The sequence below is a fragment of the Festucalex cinctus genome, chromosome 14 (genome assembly GCF_051991245.1).
Source record: "Festucalex cinctus isolate MCC-2025b chromosome 14, RoL_Fcin_1.0, whole genome shotgun sequence".
Lineage (NCBI taxonomy): Eukaryota > Metazoa > Chordata > Actinopteri > Syngnathiformes > Syngnathidae > Festucalex > Festucalex cinctus.
In genome coordinates, this window is record NC_135424.1 from 21,844,662 (window position 1) to 21,862,946 (window position 18,285).

An 18,285-nucleotide genomic window follows, 5' to 3' on the forward strand; every position below is an offset into this window, starting at 1 on the left:
TTTTGACCCAGAGGATTCAACTATACCATTTTTGCGTGTCTTATTACTTACTAGCTATATTATTTATTAACGGGCAAAAACTATGAATATAAGATCACCGTCAAATATTACGTCTGTAATATCCATATACAGTGCATTACATAATATGCATTTGTATTAAGACACTACCATGCTAAAAATATGCACACGACTGTTCTGTAAACTACACCTAAGACAACCAAACTTCACAGATCTAACATGATTCTTCATTCTTTTTTGTTCTACAGATGTATCAAATGCTGCCACACAGACAGAAGAAGCCACTGAGGACATGCACGAAGACGATGATCACAATATAACAGGACAGGTTAACCCCCCTGAAGTTTTAGCCCGCAGGTCAAAGCGTCCTAGGACTAATTCATCCATGGAGGTTACATTATCCTAAGACAGACTATGTGCTAACCCAAACTCTTTGACCCCAAGGGATTCATCTGTCCCAGAAAACTTTTACACTAAAGAGTTTATCTGTCCTAGGGCGCTGTTAACCCCAGGTTAAAGTGTTATTTAATCTGTCCTGTTACAACAGCTATACATAAACAGCTGCATTCCTCTCCTGTTCCATCTCTCGCACTTCTTTCATCTCTTTTTCTCCTCTACTTATACCTATGCTTGCTCATGTGCTTTTTTCCCCTTTAGATGATGTCATTGGTTAGCCTGCTTCAAAGCTACATTTTTTCTTGAATAACTGTCACACATTTACTGTTTGCTGGACCCTACAAAACTGTCACAATACTTCACTATGTCATGAATACATATGTGTTGCACAGCGACACCACATTAAGAGTCATCAAAAAGCTTTTTATTTGATCACACACCATCTCTGTGCCATGCAATGTTTTCAAATAAACAGATGCTGGTTTTGAATATCAAACGAGCGACTTTTCATGAAACTTTGCACACACATCAGAAAGTCCATACTTTTGAATTTATTTTGGGAATTGTGCATCATTTTTGGCCTTTTACTGCACCTTTTTACACACAAGGCACGGCAAATGCATTTCTATTTTCCATGGTCCTTGTCTATTTAACAGTACCCCAACGTGCAAGTCCCCCGACTTGCATATACCCCAACGTGGCCCGGGTTGCGAGGGCCCTTTATAGCTGCTCGCAGCTCTAGTTATTATTCTTCTTTTTCTTCTCCGCAAACAATCGCATTTTTGAGACACTAAACGTGAACGAAAACTCACCAAACTTTACACGCACATCAGGCCTGGCGAAAAATTTGATATTTTAAAGTCGCCATACATGATAACAGAAAAATGGCTCTGTAGCGCCACCTACATAGGTTTAACGGATCCCTGTCCCGCTACGATTGTCCTATGGCTACGAAAATTGTGTGGCACCTGTAGCACATCCAGATGAACAAAAACCTCTTTGATATGTGTACCCTAAAATAGACAGGAAGTGAGGTATGAGTATTTGAATGTCCAATTTTGGCCCATTTTTGCACATTTACAGGGGTCATACTTTTGCCCGCTTCTCCTACACGGTTAACCCGATTGACTTCAAACTTGGGCTGTACCATCTCAACACCTGGGACAACATCACGAAAATTGTGTGGCACCTGTAGCACATCCAGATGAACAAAAACCTCTTTGATATGTGTACCCTATTTGAATGTCCAATTTTGGCCCATTTTTGCACATTTACAGGGGTCATACTTTTGCCCGCTTCTCCTACACGGTTAACCCGATTGACTTCAAACTTGGGCTGTACCATCTCAACACCTGGGACAACATCATGGTAAAAAATCTAAAGTTTTTGACATACTATATGACGGTGGCGGGGCATCAAATTTACAGTTTCAAAATTCTTACTTAACTAAGCATTGCCGGTGGTACGTTTAATTGAGAGCCACGAAAATTGGTACACATATGTAACAGACTATGATCTACAAAAAAGCCTGTTGGTGCCATATGCTAAACCTAACAGGAAGTCCGCCAGAGGCGAGGCATCAAATTTTGTGTTTCAAAATTCTTATTTAATGAAGCATTCCCGGCTGTACATTTCACCTAGAGTTACCAACATTTGAAGACATATGTAACAGCCCTCAAGGTACAAAAAACTCTTTTTGAACCATATGCTAAACCGAACAGGAAGTCCGCCATTTTGATTTATTTTGGAACGTGTTGCCATTTTTTGGGCCATTTCATAGGGGTCTTATTTTAACGAACTCCTCCTACAGAGTTTATCCGATCATCTCCAAACTTGGTGTGATTCATCTTAAAATGTTGAAGATGAAAAGTTATTGAAAGCTTTTTATTTCGTCGCACGCTGTTGCCGTGGCATGCACAGATTGCGAAGGAAAAAATTCCCTCTTAATGAAGCATTCCCAGTTGTACGAAGCAGCTAGAGCTACGAAAATTTGGAGACAAATTGAACAGCCCACGATGTACAAAAAAGTCTCTTGGTGCCATGTGCTAAACCCAACAGGAAGTCCCGTAGGGGCCGGTCATCACATTTTGAGGTAAAAAACTCCTCTTTAACGAAGCATTCCCGGTTGTACGTTTCACCTAGCGCTATGATAATTTAGAGGCATACATAAGAGCCCACGATGTACAAAAAATTCTCTTGGAACCATCTGCTAAACCAAACAGGAAGTCCGCCATTTTGATTTACGTTGGGATTTGTAGCCATTTTTTGTGGCCTTTTTTAGGGGTCATATTTTAACGAACTCCTCCTACAAAATTTATCCGACTGTCTTCAAACTTGGTGTGCTTCATCTTAAGATGTTTAAGATACAAAGTTATCGGAAGTTATTTATTTTGTCGCACGCCGTTTCATGGCGATGGGTTGTTTGCCAAGTAAAATGCTGCTTTTTTTTTTTTGGTCGAAACATGTGCAAAAACTCATGAAACTTTACACACACATCAGGCTTGTCATAAGCATGAATATTTTAGAGATTTCTTATTAAATTTGCAATAAATGCTTCAATAGCGCCCTCTAGACATTTTTATGAAGTCTTTCCGATTATATGATTCAGCTAGATGTGTGAATATTGGTAGGCATGCCTAATATATTCAAAAAGTATTCTATATAGCCATGTGCCAATCCATTTTCCTTTTCCTTTTCCTTTTATTATTTTTTTGAACATATAAACAAATGAACAGCAGAGATAAAACAAAAAACAACAACAATCAAAATAGAAGAAAATCCCAATAACATAATCATTCAATTAATCATAACTTACATGTTCAAAAGGGAGTAGGAAGAAGTTAAAAACTTATCTAGTCCTACCCCTTTTACTAAATATATTTAAACTTATTTCATTATTAATACAATTTTCATTTACTGATTATTAAAAATAATAATAATAAAATAATAAATGATATATATAACCCAAGTTATATATATATACACACAAGTGCACTTAACCTATTCACATTTACCAAAAACATATATACATAAATTTACTAAACATATACCATAATACCTATCTAGATCACTTACACATACTCACATGTACATTTGAGTAAAATTTGAGTAAAATTTTGATTTTATTTTGTTAATTGTGCATCATTTTTGGCCTTTCCATGAAACTTTACAAACACAAAGCATGGCAAAAACGTTTAAAATTTAAATGGTTTCCTATTTGACAGTACCCCAACATGCCAGTACCCCGACGTGCAAATACCCCAACGTGGCCCGGGTTGCGAGGGCCCTTTATAGCTGCTCGCAGCTCTAGTTATTATTCTTCTCCGCAAACGATCACATTTTTGAGACACTAAACGTGACCGAAAACTCACCAAACTTTACACGCACATCAGGCCTGGCGAAAAATGTGATATTTTAAAGTCGCCATACATGATAACAGAAAAATGGCTCCTTAGCGCCCCCTACATAGGTTAAACGGATCCCTGTCCCGCTACGATTGTCCGACGGCTATGAAAATTGTGTGGCACCTGTAGCACATCCCAATGAACAAAAACCTCTTTGAAGTGTGTACCCTAAAATAGACAGAAAGTGAGGTATGAGTATTTAAATGTCCAATTTTTGCACATTTACAGGGGTCATACTTTTGCCCGCTTCTCCTACACGGTTAACCCGATTGACTTCAAACTTGGGATGTACCATCTCAACACCTGGGACAACATCATTGTAAAAAATGAAAAGTTTTTGATATACTATATGACGGCGGCGGCGCATCAAATTTAGAGTTTAAAAATTCTTACTTCACGAAGCATTGCCGGTTGTACGTTTAATCTAGAGCTACGAAAATTGGTACACATATGTAACAGGCTATGACCTACAAAAAACTCTTTTTGAACCATATGCTAAACCTAACAGGAAGTCCACCATTTTGATTTATTTTGGAACGTGTTGCCATTTTTTTGGCCATTTCATTGGGGTCTTATTTTAACGAACTCCTCCTACAGTGTTTATCCGATCATCTTCAAACTTGGTGTGATTCATCTTAAGATGTTGAAGATGAAAAGTTATTGAAAGCTTTGTATTTCGTCGCACGCTGTTGTCATGGCATGCACTGTTTTTAAAGGAAAAAAAATATCCTTAAAGAAGCATTCCCATTTGTACGAAGCAGCTAGAGCTACGAAAATTTGTAGACATATGTAACAGCCCAAGATATACAAAAAAAGTCTCTTGGTGCCCTGTGCTAAACCCAACAGGAAGTCCCCCAGGGGCCGGGCATCACATTTTGAGCTAAAAAACTCCTCTTTAACAAAGCATACCCGGCTGTACGTTTCACCTAGAGTTACCAACATTTGTAGAGGTATATAACAGCCCTCGAGGTACAAAAAACTCTTTTTGAACCATATGCTAAACCTAACAGGGCGTCCGCCATTTTGATTTACTTTGGAATGTGTTGCCATTTTTTTGGGCCATTTCATAGGGGTCATATTTTAACAAACTCCTCCTACAGAGTTTATCCGATCATCTTCAAACTTGGTGTGATTCATCTTAAGATGTTGAAAATGAAAAGTTATTGAAAGTTTTTTATTTCATCACACGCTGTTGTCGTGGCATGCACTTTTTGCAAAGGAAAAAAATCCTTCTTAATGAAGCATTCCCAGTTGTACGAAGCAGCTAGAGCGACGAAAAATTGTAGACATATGTAACAGCCCAGGATGTACAAAAAAAGTCTCTTGGTGCCATGTGCTAAACCCAACAGGAAGTCCCCCAGGGGCCGGGCATCACATTTTGAGCTAAAAAACTCCTCTTTAACGAAGCATTCCCGGTTGTACGAAGCAGCTAGAGCGACGAAAAATTGTAGACATATGTAACAGCCCAGGATGTACAAAAAAAGTCTCTTGGTGCCATGTGCTAAACCCAACAGGAAGTCCCCCAGGGGCCGGGCATCACATTTTGAGCTAAAAAACTCCTCTTTAACGAAGCATTCCCGGTTGTACGTTTCACCTAGCGCTATGATAATTTGCAGGCATACATAAGAGCCCATGATGTACAAAAAAAAGTCTCTTGGAACCATGTGCTAAACCAAACAGGAAGTCTGCCATTTTGATTTATGATGGGATTTGTTGCCATTTTTTGTGGCCTTTTTCAGGGGTCATATTTTAACGAACCCCTCCTACAAAATTTATCCGACTGTCTTCAAACTTGGTGTGTTTCATCTTAAGATGTTTAAGATGCAAAGTAATCGAAAGTTTTTTATTTTGTAACACGCTGTTGCCATAGCAATGCATTGTTTGTCAAGTGCTTCTTTTTTTTTTTTTTATACACATGAAAACTCATGAAACTTTGCAAACACATCAGACTTGTCATGAACATGAATTTTCAGAGATTTATTGTGCAATTTGCAATAAATAGCGCCCTCTAGACATTTTTATGAAGCATTTCCGATTGTATGATTATGCTAGACCTACAAAAAAGTATTATGTAGCCATTTGCCAAACCAAAGAGGAAGTCCGCTATTTTGATTTTATTTTGGGAATTATACATCATTTTTGGCCTTTTTCATTAAACTTTGCACAGACAAGGCATGGAAAAAACTAACATTTTAAATGGTCCTTGTTCCATGTAACAGTACCCCAACGTGCCAGTACCCCGACGTGCAAGTAACCCAACGTTGTGCTCAATAGCGCCCTCTATGCATTTTTATGGAGCATTTCCAATTGTATGATTCAAGCGATACACAACTAAAGATGACTTGACCTAGATTTGTGAAAACTGGGAGGCATACCTATTAGCTTAAGACCTACAAAAACTATTCTGTAGCCGTATGCTAAACCTAAAAGGAAGTCCGCCATTTTGAATTTATTTTGGGAATTGCGCACCATATTTTGCGTTTTGATTAAACTTTGCACACACAAGGCTTGTCAAAAACATTTTAGATGGTCCTTGTCCTATTTGACAGTACCCCAACGTGCCAGTACCCCGACGTGCAAGTACCCCAACGTGTCCCGGGTTGCGAGGGCCCTTTATAGCTGCTCGCAGCTCTAGTTCTTATTATTCTTCTCCGCAAACAATCGCATTTTTGAGACACTAAACGTGACCGAAAACTCACCAAACTTTACACGCACATCAGGCCTGGCGAAAAATTTGATATTTTAAAGTCGCCATACATGATAACAGAAAAATGGCTCCTTAGCGCCCCCTACATAGGTTAAACGGATCCCTGTCCCGCTACGATTGTCCGACGGCTATGAAAATTGTGTGGCACCTGTAGCACATCCCAATGAACAAAAACCTCTGAAGTGTGTACCCTAAAATAGACAGAAAGTGAGGTATGAGTATTTAAATGTCCATTTTTTGCCAATTTTTGCACATTTACAGGGGTCATACTTTTGCCCGCTTCTCCTACACGGTTAACCCGATTGACTTCAAACTTGGGATGTACCATCTCAACACCTGGGACAACATCATTGTGAAAAATGAAAAGTTTTTGATATACTATATGACGGCGGCGGCGCATCAAATTTAGAGTTTAAAAATTCTTACTTCACGAAGCATTGCCGGTTGTACGTTTAATCTAGAGCTACGAAAATTGGTACACATATGTAACAGGCTATGACCTACAAAAAACTCTTTTTGAACCATATGATAAACCTAACAGGAAGTCCACCATTTTGATTTATTTTGGAACGTGTTGCCATTTTTTTGGCCATTTCATTGGGGTCTTATTTTAACGAACTCCTCCTACAGTGTTTATCCGATCATCTTCAAACTTGGTGTGATTCATCTTAAGATGTTGAAGATGAAAAGTTATTGAAAGCTTTGTATTTCGTTGCACGCTGTTGTCATGGCATGCACTGTTTTTAAAGGAAAAAAAATATCCTTAAAGAAGCATTCCCATTTGTACGAAGCAGCTAGAGCTACGAAAATTTGTAGACATATGTAACAGCCCAAGATGTACAAAAAAGTCTCTTGGTGCCCTGTGCTAAACCCAACAGGAAGTCCCCCAGGGGCCGGGCATCACATTTTGAGCTAAAAAACTCCTCTTTAACAAAGCATACCCGGCTGTACGTTTCACATAGAGTTACCAAAATTTGTAGAGGTATATAACAGCCTCCGAGGTACAAAAAACTCTTTTTGAACCATATGCTAAACCTAACAGGACGTCCGCCATTTTGATTTACTTTGGAATGTGTTGCCATTTTTTTTGGCCATTTCATAGGGGTCATATTTTAACAAACTTCTCCTACAGAGTTTATCCGATCATCTTCAAACTTGGTGTGATTCATCTTAAGATGTTGAAAATGAAAAGTGATTGAAAGTTTTTTATTTCGTCACACGCTGTTGTCGTGGCATGCACTTTTTGCAAAGGAAAAAAATCCTTCTTAATGAAGCATTCCCAGTTGTACGAAGCAGCTAGAGCGACGAAAAATTGTAGACATATGTAACAGCCCAGGATGTACAAAAAAGTCTCTTGGTGCCATGTGCGAAACCCAACAGGAAGTCCCCCAGGGGCCGGGCATCACATTTTGAGCTAATTACTCCTCTTTAACGAAGCATTCCCGGTTGTACGTTTCACCTAGCGCTATGATAATTTGCAGGCATACATAAGAGCCCATGATGTACAAAAAAGTCTCTTGGAACCATGTGCTAAACCAAACAGGTAGTCTGCCATTTTGATTTATGATGGGATTTGTTGCCATTTTTTGTGGCCTTTTTCAGGGGTCATATTTTAACGAACCCCTCCTACAAAATTTATCCGACTGTCTTCAAACTTGGTGTGTTTCATCTTAAGATGTTTAAGATGCAAAGTAATCGAAAGTTTTTTATTTTGTAACACGCTGTTGCCATAGCAATGCATTGTTTGTCAAGTGCTGCTTTTTTTTTTTTATACACATGAAAACTCATGGAACTTTGCAAACACATCAGACTTGTCATGAACATGAATTTTCAGAGATTTATTGTGCAATTTGCAATAAATAGCGCCCTCTAGACATTTTTATGAAGCATTTCCGATTGTATGATTATGCTAGACCTACAAAAAAGTATTATGTAGCCATTTGCCAAACCAAAGAGGAAGTCCGCTATTTTGATTTTATTTTGGGAATTAAACATCATTTTTGGCCTTTTTCATTAAACTTTGCACAGACAAGGCATGGAAAAAACTAACATTTTAAATGGTCCTTGTTCCATGTAACAGTTGTCAAGTGCTGCTTTTTTTTTTTTTTATACACATGAAAACTCATGAAACTTTGCAAACACATCAGACTTGTCATGAACATGAATTTTCAGAGATTTATTGTGCAATTTGCAATAAATAGCGCCCTCTAGACATTTTTATGAAGCATTTCCGATTGTATGATTATGCTAGACCTACAAAAAAGTATTATGTAGCCATTTGCCAAACCAAAGAGGAAGTCCGCTATTTTGATTTTATTTTGGGAATTATACATCATTTTTGGCCTTTTTCATTAAACTTTGCACAGACAAGGCATGGAAAAAACTAACATTTTAAATGGTCCTTGTTCCATGTAACAGTACCCCAACGTGCCAGTACCCTGACGTGCAAGTAACCCAACGTTGTGCTCAATAGCGCCCTCTATGCATTTTTATGGAGCATTTCCAATTGTATGATTCAAGCGATACACAACTAAAGATGACTTGACCTAAATTTGTGAAAACTGGGAGGCATACCTATTAGCTTAAGACCTACAAAAAGTATTCTGTAGCCGTATGCTAAACCTAAAAGGAAGTCCGCCATTTTGAATTTATTTTGGGAATTGCGCACCATATTTTGCGTTTTGATTAAACTTTGCACACACAAGGCTTGTCAAAAACATTTTAGATGGTCCTTGTCCTATTTGACAGTACCCCAACGTGCCAGTACCCCGACGTGCAAGTACCCCAACGTGGCCCGGGTTGCGAGGGCCCTTTATAGCTGCTCGCAGCTCTAGTTATTATTCTTCTCCGCAAACGATCACATTTTTGAGACACTAAACGTGACCGAAAACTCACCAAACTTTACACGCACATCAGGCCTGGCGAAAAATTTGATATTTTAAAGTCGCCATACATGATAACAGAAAAATGGCTCCTTAGCGCCCCCTACATAGGTTAAACGGATCCCTGTCCCGCTATGATTGTCCGACGGCTATGAAAATTGTGTGGCACCTGTAGCACATCCAGATGAACAAAAACCTCTTTGAAGTGTGTACCCTGAAATAGACAGAAAGTGAGGTATGAGTATTTAAATGTCCAATTTTGGCCCATTTTTGCACATTTACAGGGGTCATACTTTTGCCCGCTTCTCCTACACGGTTAACCCGATTGACTTCAAACTTGGGATGTACCATCTCAACACCTGGGACAACATCATGGTTAAAAATCTAGAGTTTTTGACATACTATTTGACGGCGGCGGGGCATCAAATTTAGAGTTTAATAATTCTTACTGAACGAAGCATTGCCGGTTGTACGTTTAATCTAGAGCTACGAAAATTGGTACAGATATGTAACAGACTATGACCTACAAAAAACTATTTTTGAACCATGTGCTAAACCTAACAGGAAGTCCACCATTTTGATTTACTTTGGAATGTGTTGCCATTTTTTTGGCCATTTCATAGGGGTCTTATTTTAACGAACTCCTCCTACAGTGTTTATCCGATCATCTTCAAACTTGGTGTGATTCATCTAAAGATGTTGAAGATGAAAAGTTATTGAAAGCTTTTTATTTCGTCGCACGCTGTTGTCGTGGCATGCACTGTTTGCAAAGGAAAAAAAAATCTTCTTAAAGAAGCATTCCCAGTTGTACGAAGCAGCTAGAGCTACGAAAATTTGTAGACATATGTAACAGCCCAAGATGTACAAAAATGTCTCTTGGTGACCTGTGCTAAACCCAACAGGAAGTCCCCCAGGGGCCGGGCATCACATTTTGAGCTAAAAAAACTCCTCTTTAACAAAGCATGCCCGGCTGTACGTTTCACCTAGACTTACCAAAATTTGAAGAGGTATGTAACAGCCCTGGAGGTACAAAAAACTCTTTTTGAACCATCTGCTAAACCAAACAGGAAGTCCGCCATTTTGATTTACGTCGGCATTTGTAGCCATTTTTTGTGGCCTTTCTTAGGGGTCATATTTTCACGAACTCCTCGTACAAAATTCATCCGACCGTCTTCAAACTTGGTGTGTTTCATCTTAAGATGTTTAAGATGCAAAGTAATCGAAAGTTTTTTATTTTGTAACACGCTGTTGCCATAGCGATGCATTGTTTGCCAAGTAAAGTGCTGCTTATTTTTTTTGGTCTATACATGTGTTAAAACTCATGAAACTTTGCACACACATCAGACTTGTCATGAACATGAATTTTTAGAGATTTCTTGTGCAATTTGCAATAAATCGCGCCCTCTATACATTTTTATGGAGCATTTCCGATTGGATGATTCAAGCGCGAAATAACTAAAGATGACTTGACTTGACCTAGATTTGTGAAAACTCAGAGGCATACCTATTAGTCTAAGACCTACAAAAAGTATTCTGTAGCCGTATGCTAAACCTAAAAGGAAGTCCGCCATTTTGAATTTATTTTGGGAATTGCACACCATATTTTGCGTTTTGATGAAACTTTGCACACACAAGGCTTGTCAAAAACATTTTAGATGGTCCTTGTCCTATTTGCCAGTACCCCAACGTGCCAGTACCCCGACGTGCAAGTACCCCAACGTGGCCCGGGTTGCGAGGGCCCTTTATAGCTGCTCGCAGCTCTAGTTCTTATTATTACTATTCTCCGCAAACGATCACATTTTTGAGACACTAAACGTGAACGAAAACTCACCAAACTTTGCACGCACATCAGGTCTGGCGAAAAATTTGATATTTTAAAGTCGCCATACATGATAACAGAAAAATGGCTCCTTAGCGCCCCCTACATAGGTTAAACGGATCCCTGTCCCGCTACGATTGTCCGACGGCTATGAAAATTGTGTGGCACCTGTAGCACATCCCAATGAACAAAAACCTCTTTGAAGTGTGTACCCTAAAATAGACAGAAAGTGAGGTATGAGTATTTAAATGTCCAATTTTTGCACATTTACAGGGGTCATACTTTTGCCCGCTTCTCCTACACGGTTAACCCGATTGACTTCAAACTTGGGATGTACCATCTCAACACCTGGGACAACATCATTGTAAAAAATGAAAAGTTTTTGATATACTATATGACGGCGGCGGCGCATCAAATTTAGAGTTTAAAAATTCTTACTTCACGAAGCATTGCCGGTTGTACGTTTAATCTAGAGCTACGAAAATTGGTACACATATGTAACAGGCTATGACCTACAAAAAACTCTTTTTGAACCATTTGCTAAACCTAACAGGAAGTCCACCATTTTGATTTATTTTGGAACGTGTTGCCATTTTTTGGGCCATTTCATTGGGGTCTTATTTTAACAAACTCCTCCTACAGTGTTTATCCGATCATCTTCAAACTTGGTGTGATTCATCTTAAGATGTTGAAGATGAAAAGTTATTGAAAGCTTTGTATTTCGTCGCACGCTGTTGTCATGGCATGCACTGTTTGTAAAGGAAAAAAAATATCCTTAAAGAAGCATTCCCATTTGTACGAAGCAGCTACAGCTACGAAAATTTGTAGACATATGTAACAGCCCAAGATGTACAAAAAAAGTCTCTTGGTGCCCTGTGCTAAACCCAACAGGAAGTCCCCCAGGGGCCGGGCATCACATTTTGAGCTAAAAAACTCCTCTTTAACAAAGCATACCCGGCTGTACGTTTCACCTAGAGTTACCAAAATTTGTAGAGGTATATAACAGCCCTCGAGGTACAAAAAACTCTTTTTGAACCATATGCTAAACCTAACAGGACGTCCGCCATTTTGATTTACTTTGGAATGTGTTGCCATTTTTTTTGGCCATTTCATAGGGGTCATATTTTAACAAACTCCTCCTACAGAGTTTATCCGATCATCTTCAAACTTGGTGTGATTCATCTTAAGACGTTGAAAATGAAAAGTTATTGAAAGTTTTTTATTTTGTCACACGCTGTTGTCGTGGCATGCACTTTTTGCAAAGGAATAAAATCCTTTTTTTTTTTTTTTTTTTTTTTTTTAACCAAACCCTCGCCCGGCCCCCGGAGCCCGACGCCCGGGCCGGGGAGGGAGCCCCAGGCCCAGGGAGAGGGAGGGGGAGGGGCCGCAGGGCAGACAGGGAAGGGGGGGGGGGGGGGGGGGGGAAGCGGGGAGAAGACGACAAGAAGGCGAAAGGGCGGCTGCAGGGCAGGAGGCGGGGGGGGGGGGGAGGAGGAGGGGGGGGGGACAAGGGAAAAGGGACCGGGAGGCAGAGGAGGATGGGCGGGAGGAGGCGAGGAGGGAGAGGCGACGGGGGGGAGGAAGGGGGAGGGGAGAGGGAACCACGGGGCACACCGGAGGCCCACCCACCCCGAACCGCGCCGCCGGGCACGGAGCAGCGGACCGCGCCGGGACGGCACCGCCCCGGGCACCAGGGGAAGCACCCCAACACCGCACCCCACAGGGGGCCCAGGGAGCGGCCAAGACGCAACCGCCACCGAGCAGACAAGGGGGGGCGGGGGGTGGGGGGGCAGAACCACCCCCGCCCGACCACAGGGGACGGCGTCAAGAAAATTGACTAATTAGCATGCAGTAACACCAAGTGTTGATGCTTAGTGCCCACTAGAAATAGATCTTAAGGAGTTATTGAGTATAGTGTCGTATAGTGTGGTATGCTCGAGCCCACTAGCAGCAACTAGGTTCTTGACTATATAAAAATAAAAACAATCAGATACAAAATACCAAATACAGAAGCAGCGAAAACAGAAGTTGTAACGATGTGGTGGCTCTCGTTAACAGGCAGAATCTTGGCAGGATTAAGTTGCCAAATTGAGATTAAAATATTCTATGTACATAGACCATATTTGTTTAAATCTTGATACTTGATTTTTATTTAAGGCAGAGATTTTTTCCATTGAGATATAATTTATTAGTAAGTTTAACCAGTGGTCGATATTTAGAGATTGTTTATTTTTCCAATTGACAAGGATTATTTTTTTAGCAATAGTAAGGGCTATAAATATAGATTGAGATTGTTTACATGGTAGCTCAGTTATTGTTAAGTCACCTAGTAAACACAATCTTGGAGATAAAGGAAGCCTACAGTTTAATATATCAGCGAGCTTTTCCAAGATTTTAGTCCAGAAATGCAGCACTGGAGTACATGACCATAAAGCATGAAGATAAGTATCGGCAGTGTTTTGTGAGCACTGGAGACAAATGTCGGAGTCAGAGAGTCCCATTTTTTTCATCATATATTGTGTAATATATGTTCTATGAAGTATCTTATATTGGATAAGTTGCAAATTTGTCTGTTTGGTCATTTTAAATACATTTTCACAGATTTGGGTCCAAAAGTCTGGTTCCGGAACTATAGACAAGTCTTTTTCCCATTTTAAAGTCGGTAAATACGTTTTATTTGTGTATAAAAATAACTTATATATTTTTGATATTTTCTTTATTGTTGTTGGAGAAAGCTTTATAATATCTTTAGCTAAGACAGGCAGTTGGAGCGTATCCTGAAGTGTTGGGATTTGTTTCTTAACCATATTTTTAACTTGCAGATAATGTAAGAAATTTCCCTTTTTTATTTCAGATTTTTGGACCAAGTTTGTATACGATATAAACTTATTATCTGAGAAAAGATGATGAAGGTGTGTAATTCCTTTCTGCTCCCATAGGCTTAAATGGAACGACTGATTATTAAGTTGAAAGTCGGGGTTATGCCAAATGGGAGAGAGCCCACAGGGCGCCAATTGGGAGTTTGTAATTTCTAATGCCTTCCACCAGGCAGTCAGGGTGGCGGCTATCATTGGGTTTTTAAAACAATTATGTCGTCTTATTGATTTTGTAATAAAGAGTAAATCTGACAGTCTAAGATTATTACAATCCTTCTGCTCCAATTCCAACCAACAGTTAGTATCTCTGTTGGGTTGTGTCCATAGCACAAGATATTGTAGTTGATTAGCTAAATAATAGTACATAAAGTTTGGTGCCTCTAAACCTCCTTTAGATTTACTTTCCTGAAGAGTAGATAGACTAATTTTGGCTTTTTTTTTATTCCAATAGAATTTTATGATAGCAGAGTCCAGCGATTGGAACCAGTTAGACGTAGGTTTAAATGGAATCATTGAAAATAAATAATTAATCTTTGGTAAAACTTTCATTTTTATAGTAGCTATCCATCCTATTAAAGAGATCGGAAGATTATTCCAGCGCTCCAGGTCACTACGGATACTATCCAATAATGGTGAAAAATTTAAAGAAGTTAATTCAGTTAACTTAGGTGAAATTTTAACACCTAAGTATTTTAAATTACCTGTAGGAAAGGAGTAGTGTGGATCCTGACTTGTAGGATTCCATGAATTTTCTGTAATAGGTAATAATGTTGATTTTGTCCAGTTAATAGAGTAATCTGATAAGTGAGAGAATTTAGTTATTAATTTAAATCAGGGGTGTCAAACTCACGCTAGCTTAGGGGCCGCATGGAGGAAAATATATTATCAAGTGGGCCGCATCAGAAAAATAACGGTATATAACTTAAAAACAATTGCTGTCATTTATACGCAGATTTTCGTAGACCAGACCTAAATTACGGAGCTCAATTGTAATCATATTTTTCCGAAAAATAACACAAATGCAAATAGAACACAGCAACACTTTGCCGGTATACATTCTGGATGTGTGAAATCGACCTGTTTTGCATATATATTGTTCCCAGAATGCACTGCATGGCGCAGTTAATGATGTTATAAGGACGTTTATCCTTGTCATATCTATTTGTGTTACCAGTAATTGAATTTGTGTCATATTTAACACATTTATGTTTGTGTATGATTACAAAAAAATAATAATAATAATTAAACAAACTGTAGTTAAAGTTGTGTGTAAAATAATGACATCCCGGACGACGATTCCCTGGACAAGTTGCATTGGTCATCTGAGGACTGCTTGTGAAATTACAAAGTTATATGTTTTGATTGTGGCTGGCTGATTAATTAGTCGGACATTACAAATTTTTAAGTTTTTTTTTTTTTTTTTACTTAAAATTATCTCGCGGGCTGGATTAAACCCATTTGCGGGCCTGATCCGGCCCGCGGGCCGTACGTTTGACACCCCTGATTTAAATGCTTCCCCTAGCGAGATAGCAGGTTCTTCTAAATAGAGTAATATATCATCGGCATATAGATTAATTTTATGTTCTATTGTCCCGGAGTGGATTCCTTGGATCCGTCTATCCTGACGTATAGCTAATGCAAGCGGCTCAATAAATATAGCAAATAATAAAGGAGAAATTGGGCACCCTTGTCTTGTTCCCCTTTGTAAAGTAAAACTCTGTGATGTAATCCCATTAGTAGTAACTGTAGCTTTAGGAGAATCATATAATATTGAGACCCATTGAATAAATGACTCCCCGAAGCCGAATTTATTTAAGACAGCAAAGAGGAAGGACCAGTTAACTTTATCGAATGCTTTTATCGGTATTAATTAGTGATATCGGTCGGTAACTTGACGGGAGGGTAGGGTCTTTTTCTGGCTTTAATAAAAGTTTAATTGCTGCTATATTCATATCTTGACGTATATCACCTTTACTTTTAATTTCAGTTACTACTCTTAGAAATAATGGAGCAAACATTAACCAGAAATGTTTAAAAAATATAGCCGGAAAGCCGTCTGGACCAGGTGCTCTGCCGTTAGGCATACTGTCTAAAGCACGATACAACTCATCTATAGTAAGCGGGGTATCGAGAATATCTTTATGTTCAATAGATAACTGAGGTATATTTAAGCTGTTTAGGAATTCCTCAATATATTCAGGGTTAGGTCTATTAATTTCTGTGTATAGATTTCGATAATAGTTATAAAAAAATATGGTTAATTTCTTCTGGTGATTGTGTGCATTCACCATTTATATCTTTAATAGCCGTTATAAGAGATTTTTCCCGATTCCGTTGAAGTTGATTTGCCAGGAATTTACCTGATTTATTATTATGTTCATGGAATAAAATCCTTCTTAATGAAGCATTCGCAGTTGTACGAAGCAGCTAGAGCGACGAAAAATTGTAGACATATGTAACAGCCCAGGATGTACAAAAAAAAAAAAAAGTCTCTTGGTGCCATGTGCTAAACCCAACAGGAAGTCCCCCAGAGGCCGGGCATCACATTTTGAGCTAAAAAACTCCTCTTTAACGAAGCATTCCCGGTTGTACGTTACACCTAGCGCTATGATAATTTGCAGGCATACATAAGAGCCCACGATGTACAAAAAAATCTCTTGGAACCATGTGCTAAACCAAACAGGAAGTCCGCCATTTTGATTTATGATGGGATTTGTTGCCATTTTTTGTGGCCTTTTTCACGGGTCATATTTTAACGAACCCCTCCTACAAAATTTATCCGACTGTCTTCAAACTTGGTGTGTTTCATCTTAAGATGTTTAAGATGCAAAGTAATCGAAAGTTTTTTTATTTTGTCACACGCTGTTGCCATAGGAATGCATTGTTTGCCAAGTGCTGCTTTTTTTTTTTTTTTTTATACATGTGTGAAAACTCATGAAACTTTGCAAACACATCAGACTTGTCATGAACATGAATTTTTAGAGATTTATTGTGCAATTTGCAATAAATAGCGCCCTCTAGACATTTTTATGAAGCATTTCCGATTGTATGATTATGCTAGACCTACAAAAAAGTATTATGTAGCCATTTGCCAAACCAAAGAGGAAGTCCGCTATTTTGATTTTATTTTGGGAATTATACATAATTTTTGGCCTTTTTCATTAAACTTTGCACAGACAAGGCATGGAAAAAACTAACATTTTAAATGGTCCTTGTTCCATGTAACAGTGCCCAAACGTGCCAGTACCCTGACGTGCAAGTAACCCAACGTTGTGCTCAATAGCGCCCTCTATGCATTTTTATGGAGCATTTCCAATTGTATGATTCAAGCGATACAAAACTAAAGATGACTTGACCTAGATTTGTGAAAACTGGGAGGCATACCTATTAGCTTCGCATTTTTGAGACACTAAACGTGAACGAAAACTCACCAAACTTTACACACACGTCAGGCCTGGCGAAAAATTTAATATTTTAAAGTCGCCATAGGTGATAACAGAAAAATGGCTCCATAGCGCCACCTACATAGGTTAAACGGATCCCTGTCCCGCTACGATTGTCCAACGGCTATGAAAATTGTGTGGCACCTGTTGCACATCCCGATGAACAAAAACCTCTTTGATGTGTGTACCCTAAAATAGACAGAAAGTGAGGTATGATCATCTGAATGTCCAATTTTGGCCCAGTTTTGCACATTTACATGGATCATACTATTGCCCGCTTCTCCTACACGGTTAACCCGATTGACTTCAAACTTGGGCTGTACCATCTCAACACCTGGGACAACATCATGGTAAAAAAAATCAAAAATTTTTGACCTACTATATGACGGGGGTGAGGCATCAAATTTAGAGTTTCAAAACTCTTACTAAACGTAGTATTGCCGGTTGTACGTTTAACCTAGAGCTACGAAAATTGGTACACATATGTAACAGACTATGATCTACAAAAAAGTCTGTTGGTGCCATATGCTAAACCCAACAGGAAGTCCGCCAGAGGCGGGGCATCAAATTTTGCGTTTCAAAATTCTTACTTAAAGAAGCATTCCCGGCTGTACGTTTCACCTAGAGTTACCAAAATTTGAAGACATATGTAACAGCCCTCAAGGTACAAAAAACTCTTTTTGAACCATATGCTAAACCTAACAGAAAGTCCACCATTTTGATTTACTTTGGAACGTGTT

At 39.0% G+C, this 18,285-nt stretch overlaps 2 protein-coding genes across 9 annotated transcripts in view; one reads left to right on the forward strand and one right to left on the reverse strand.

Annotated features, from left to right (window-relative positions):
- Positions 1-18,285, reverse strand: part of kif20ba (kinesin family member 20Ba) — a 209,833-nt gene that overhangs the window by 188,634 nt on the left and 2,914 nt on the right. The window lies entirely within an intron of this gene.
- The window catches only part of LOC144000837 (high affinity choline transporter 1-like), a 198,538-nt gene that overhangs the window by 168,430 nt on the left and 11,823 nt on the right, over positions 1-18,285 (forward strand). The window contains exon 2 of one of the 6 annotated variants that reach the window (XM_077494507.1): positions 267-346. The exons of the other annotated variants lie outside the window; for them this stretch is intronic. Coding sequence (XP_077350633.1) covers positions 311-346 — 36 coding nt within the window. The 5' untranslated portion in view covers positions 267-310. The remainder of the gene's footprint in view (positions 1-266; positions 347-18,285) is intronic. 6 annotated transcript variants of the gene reach the window in all.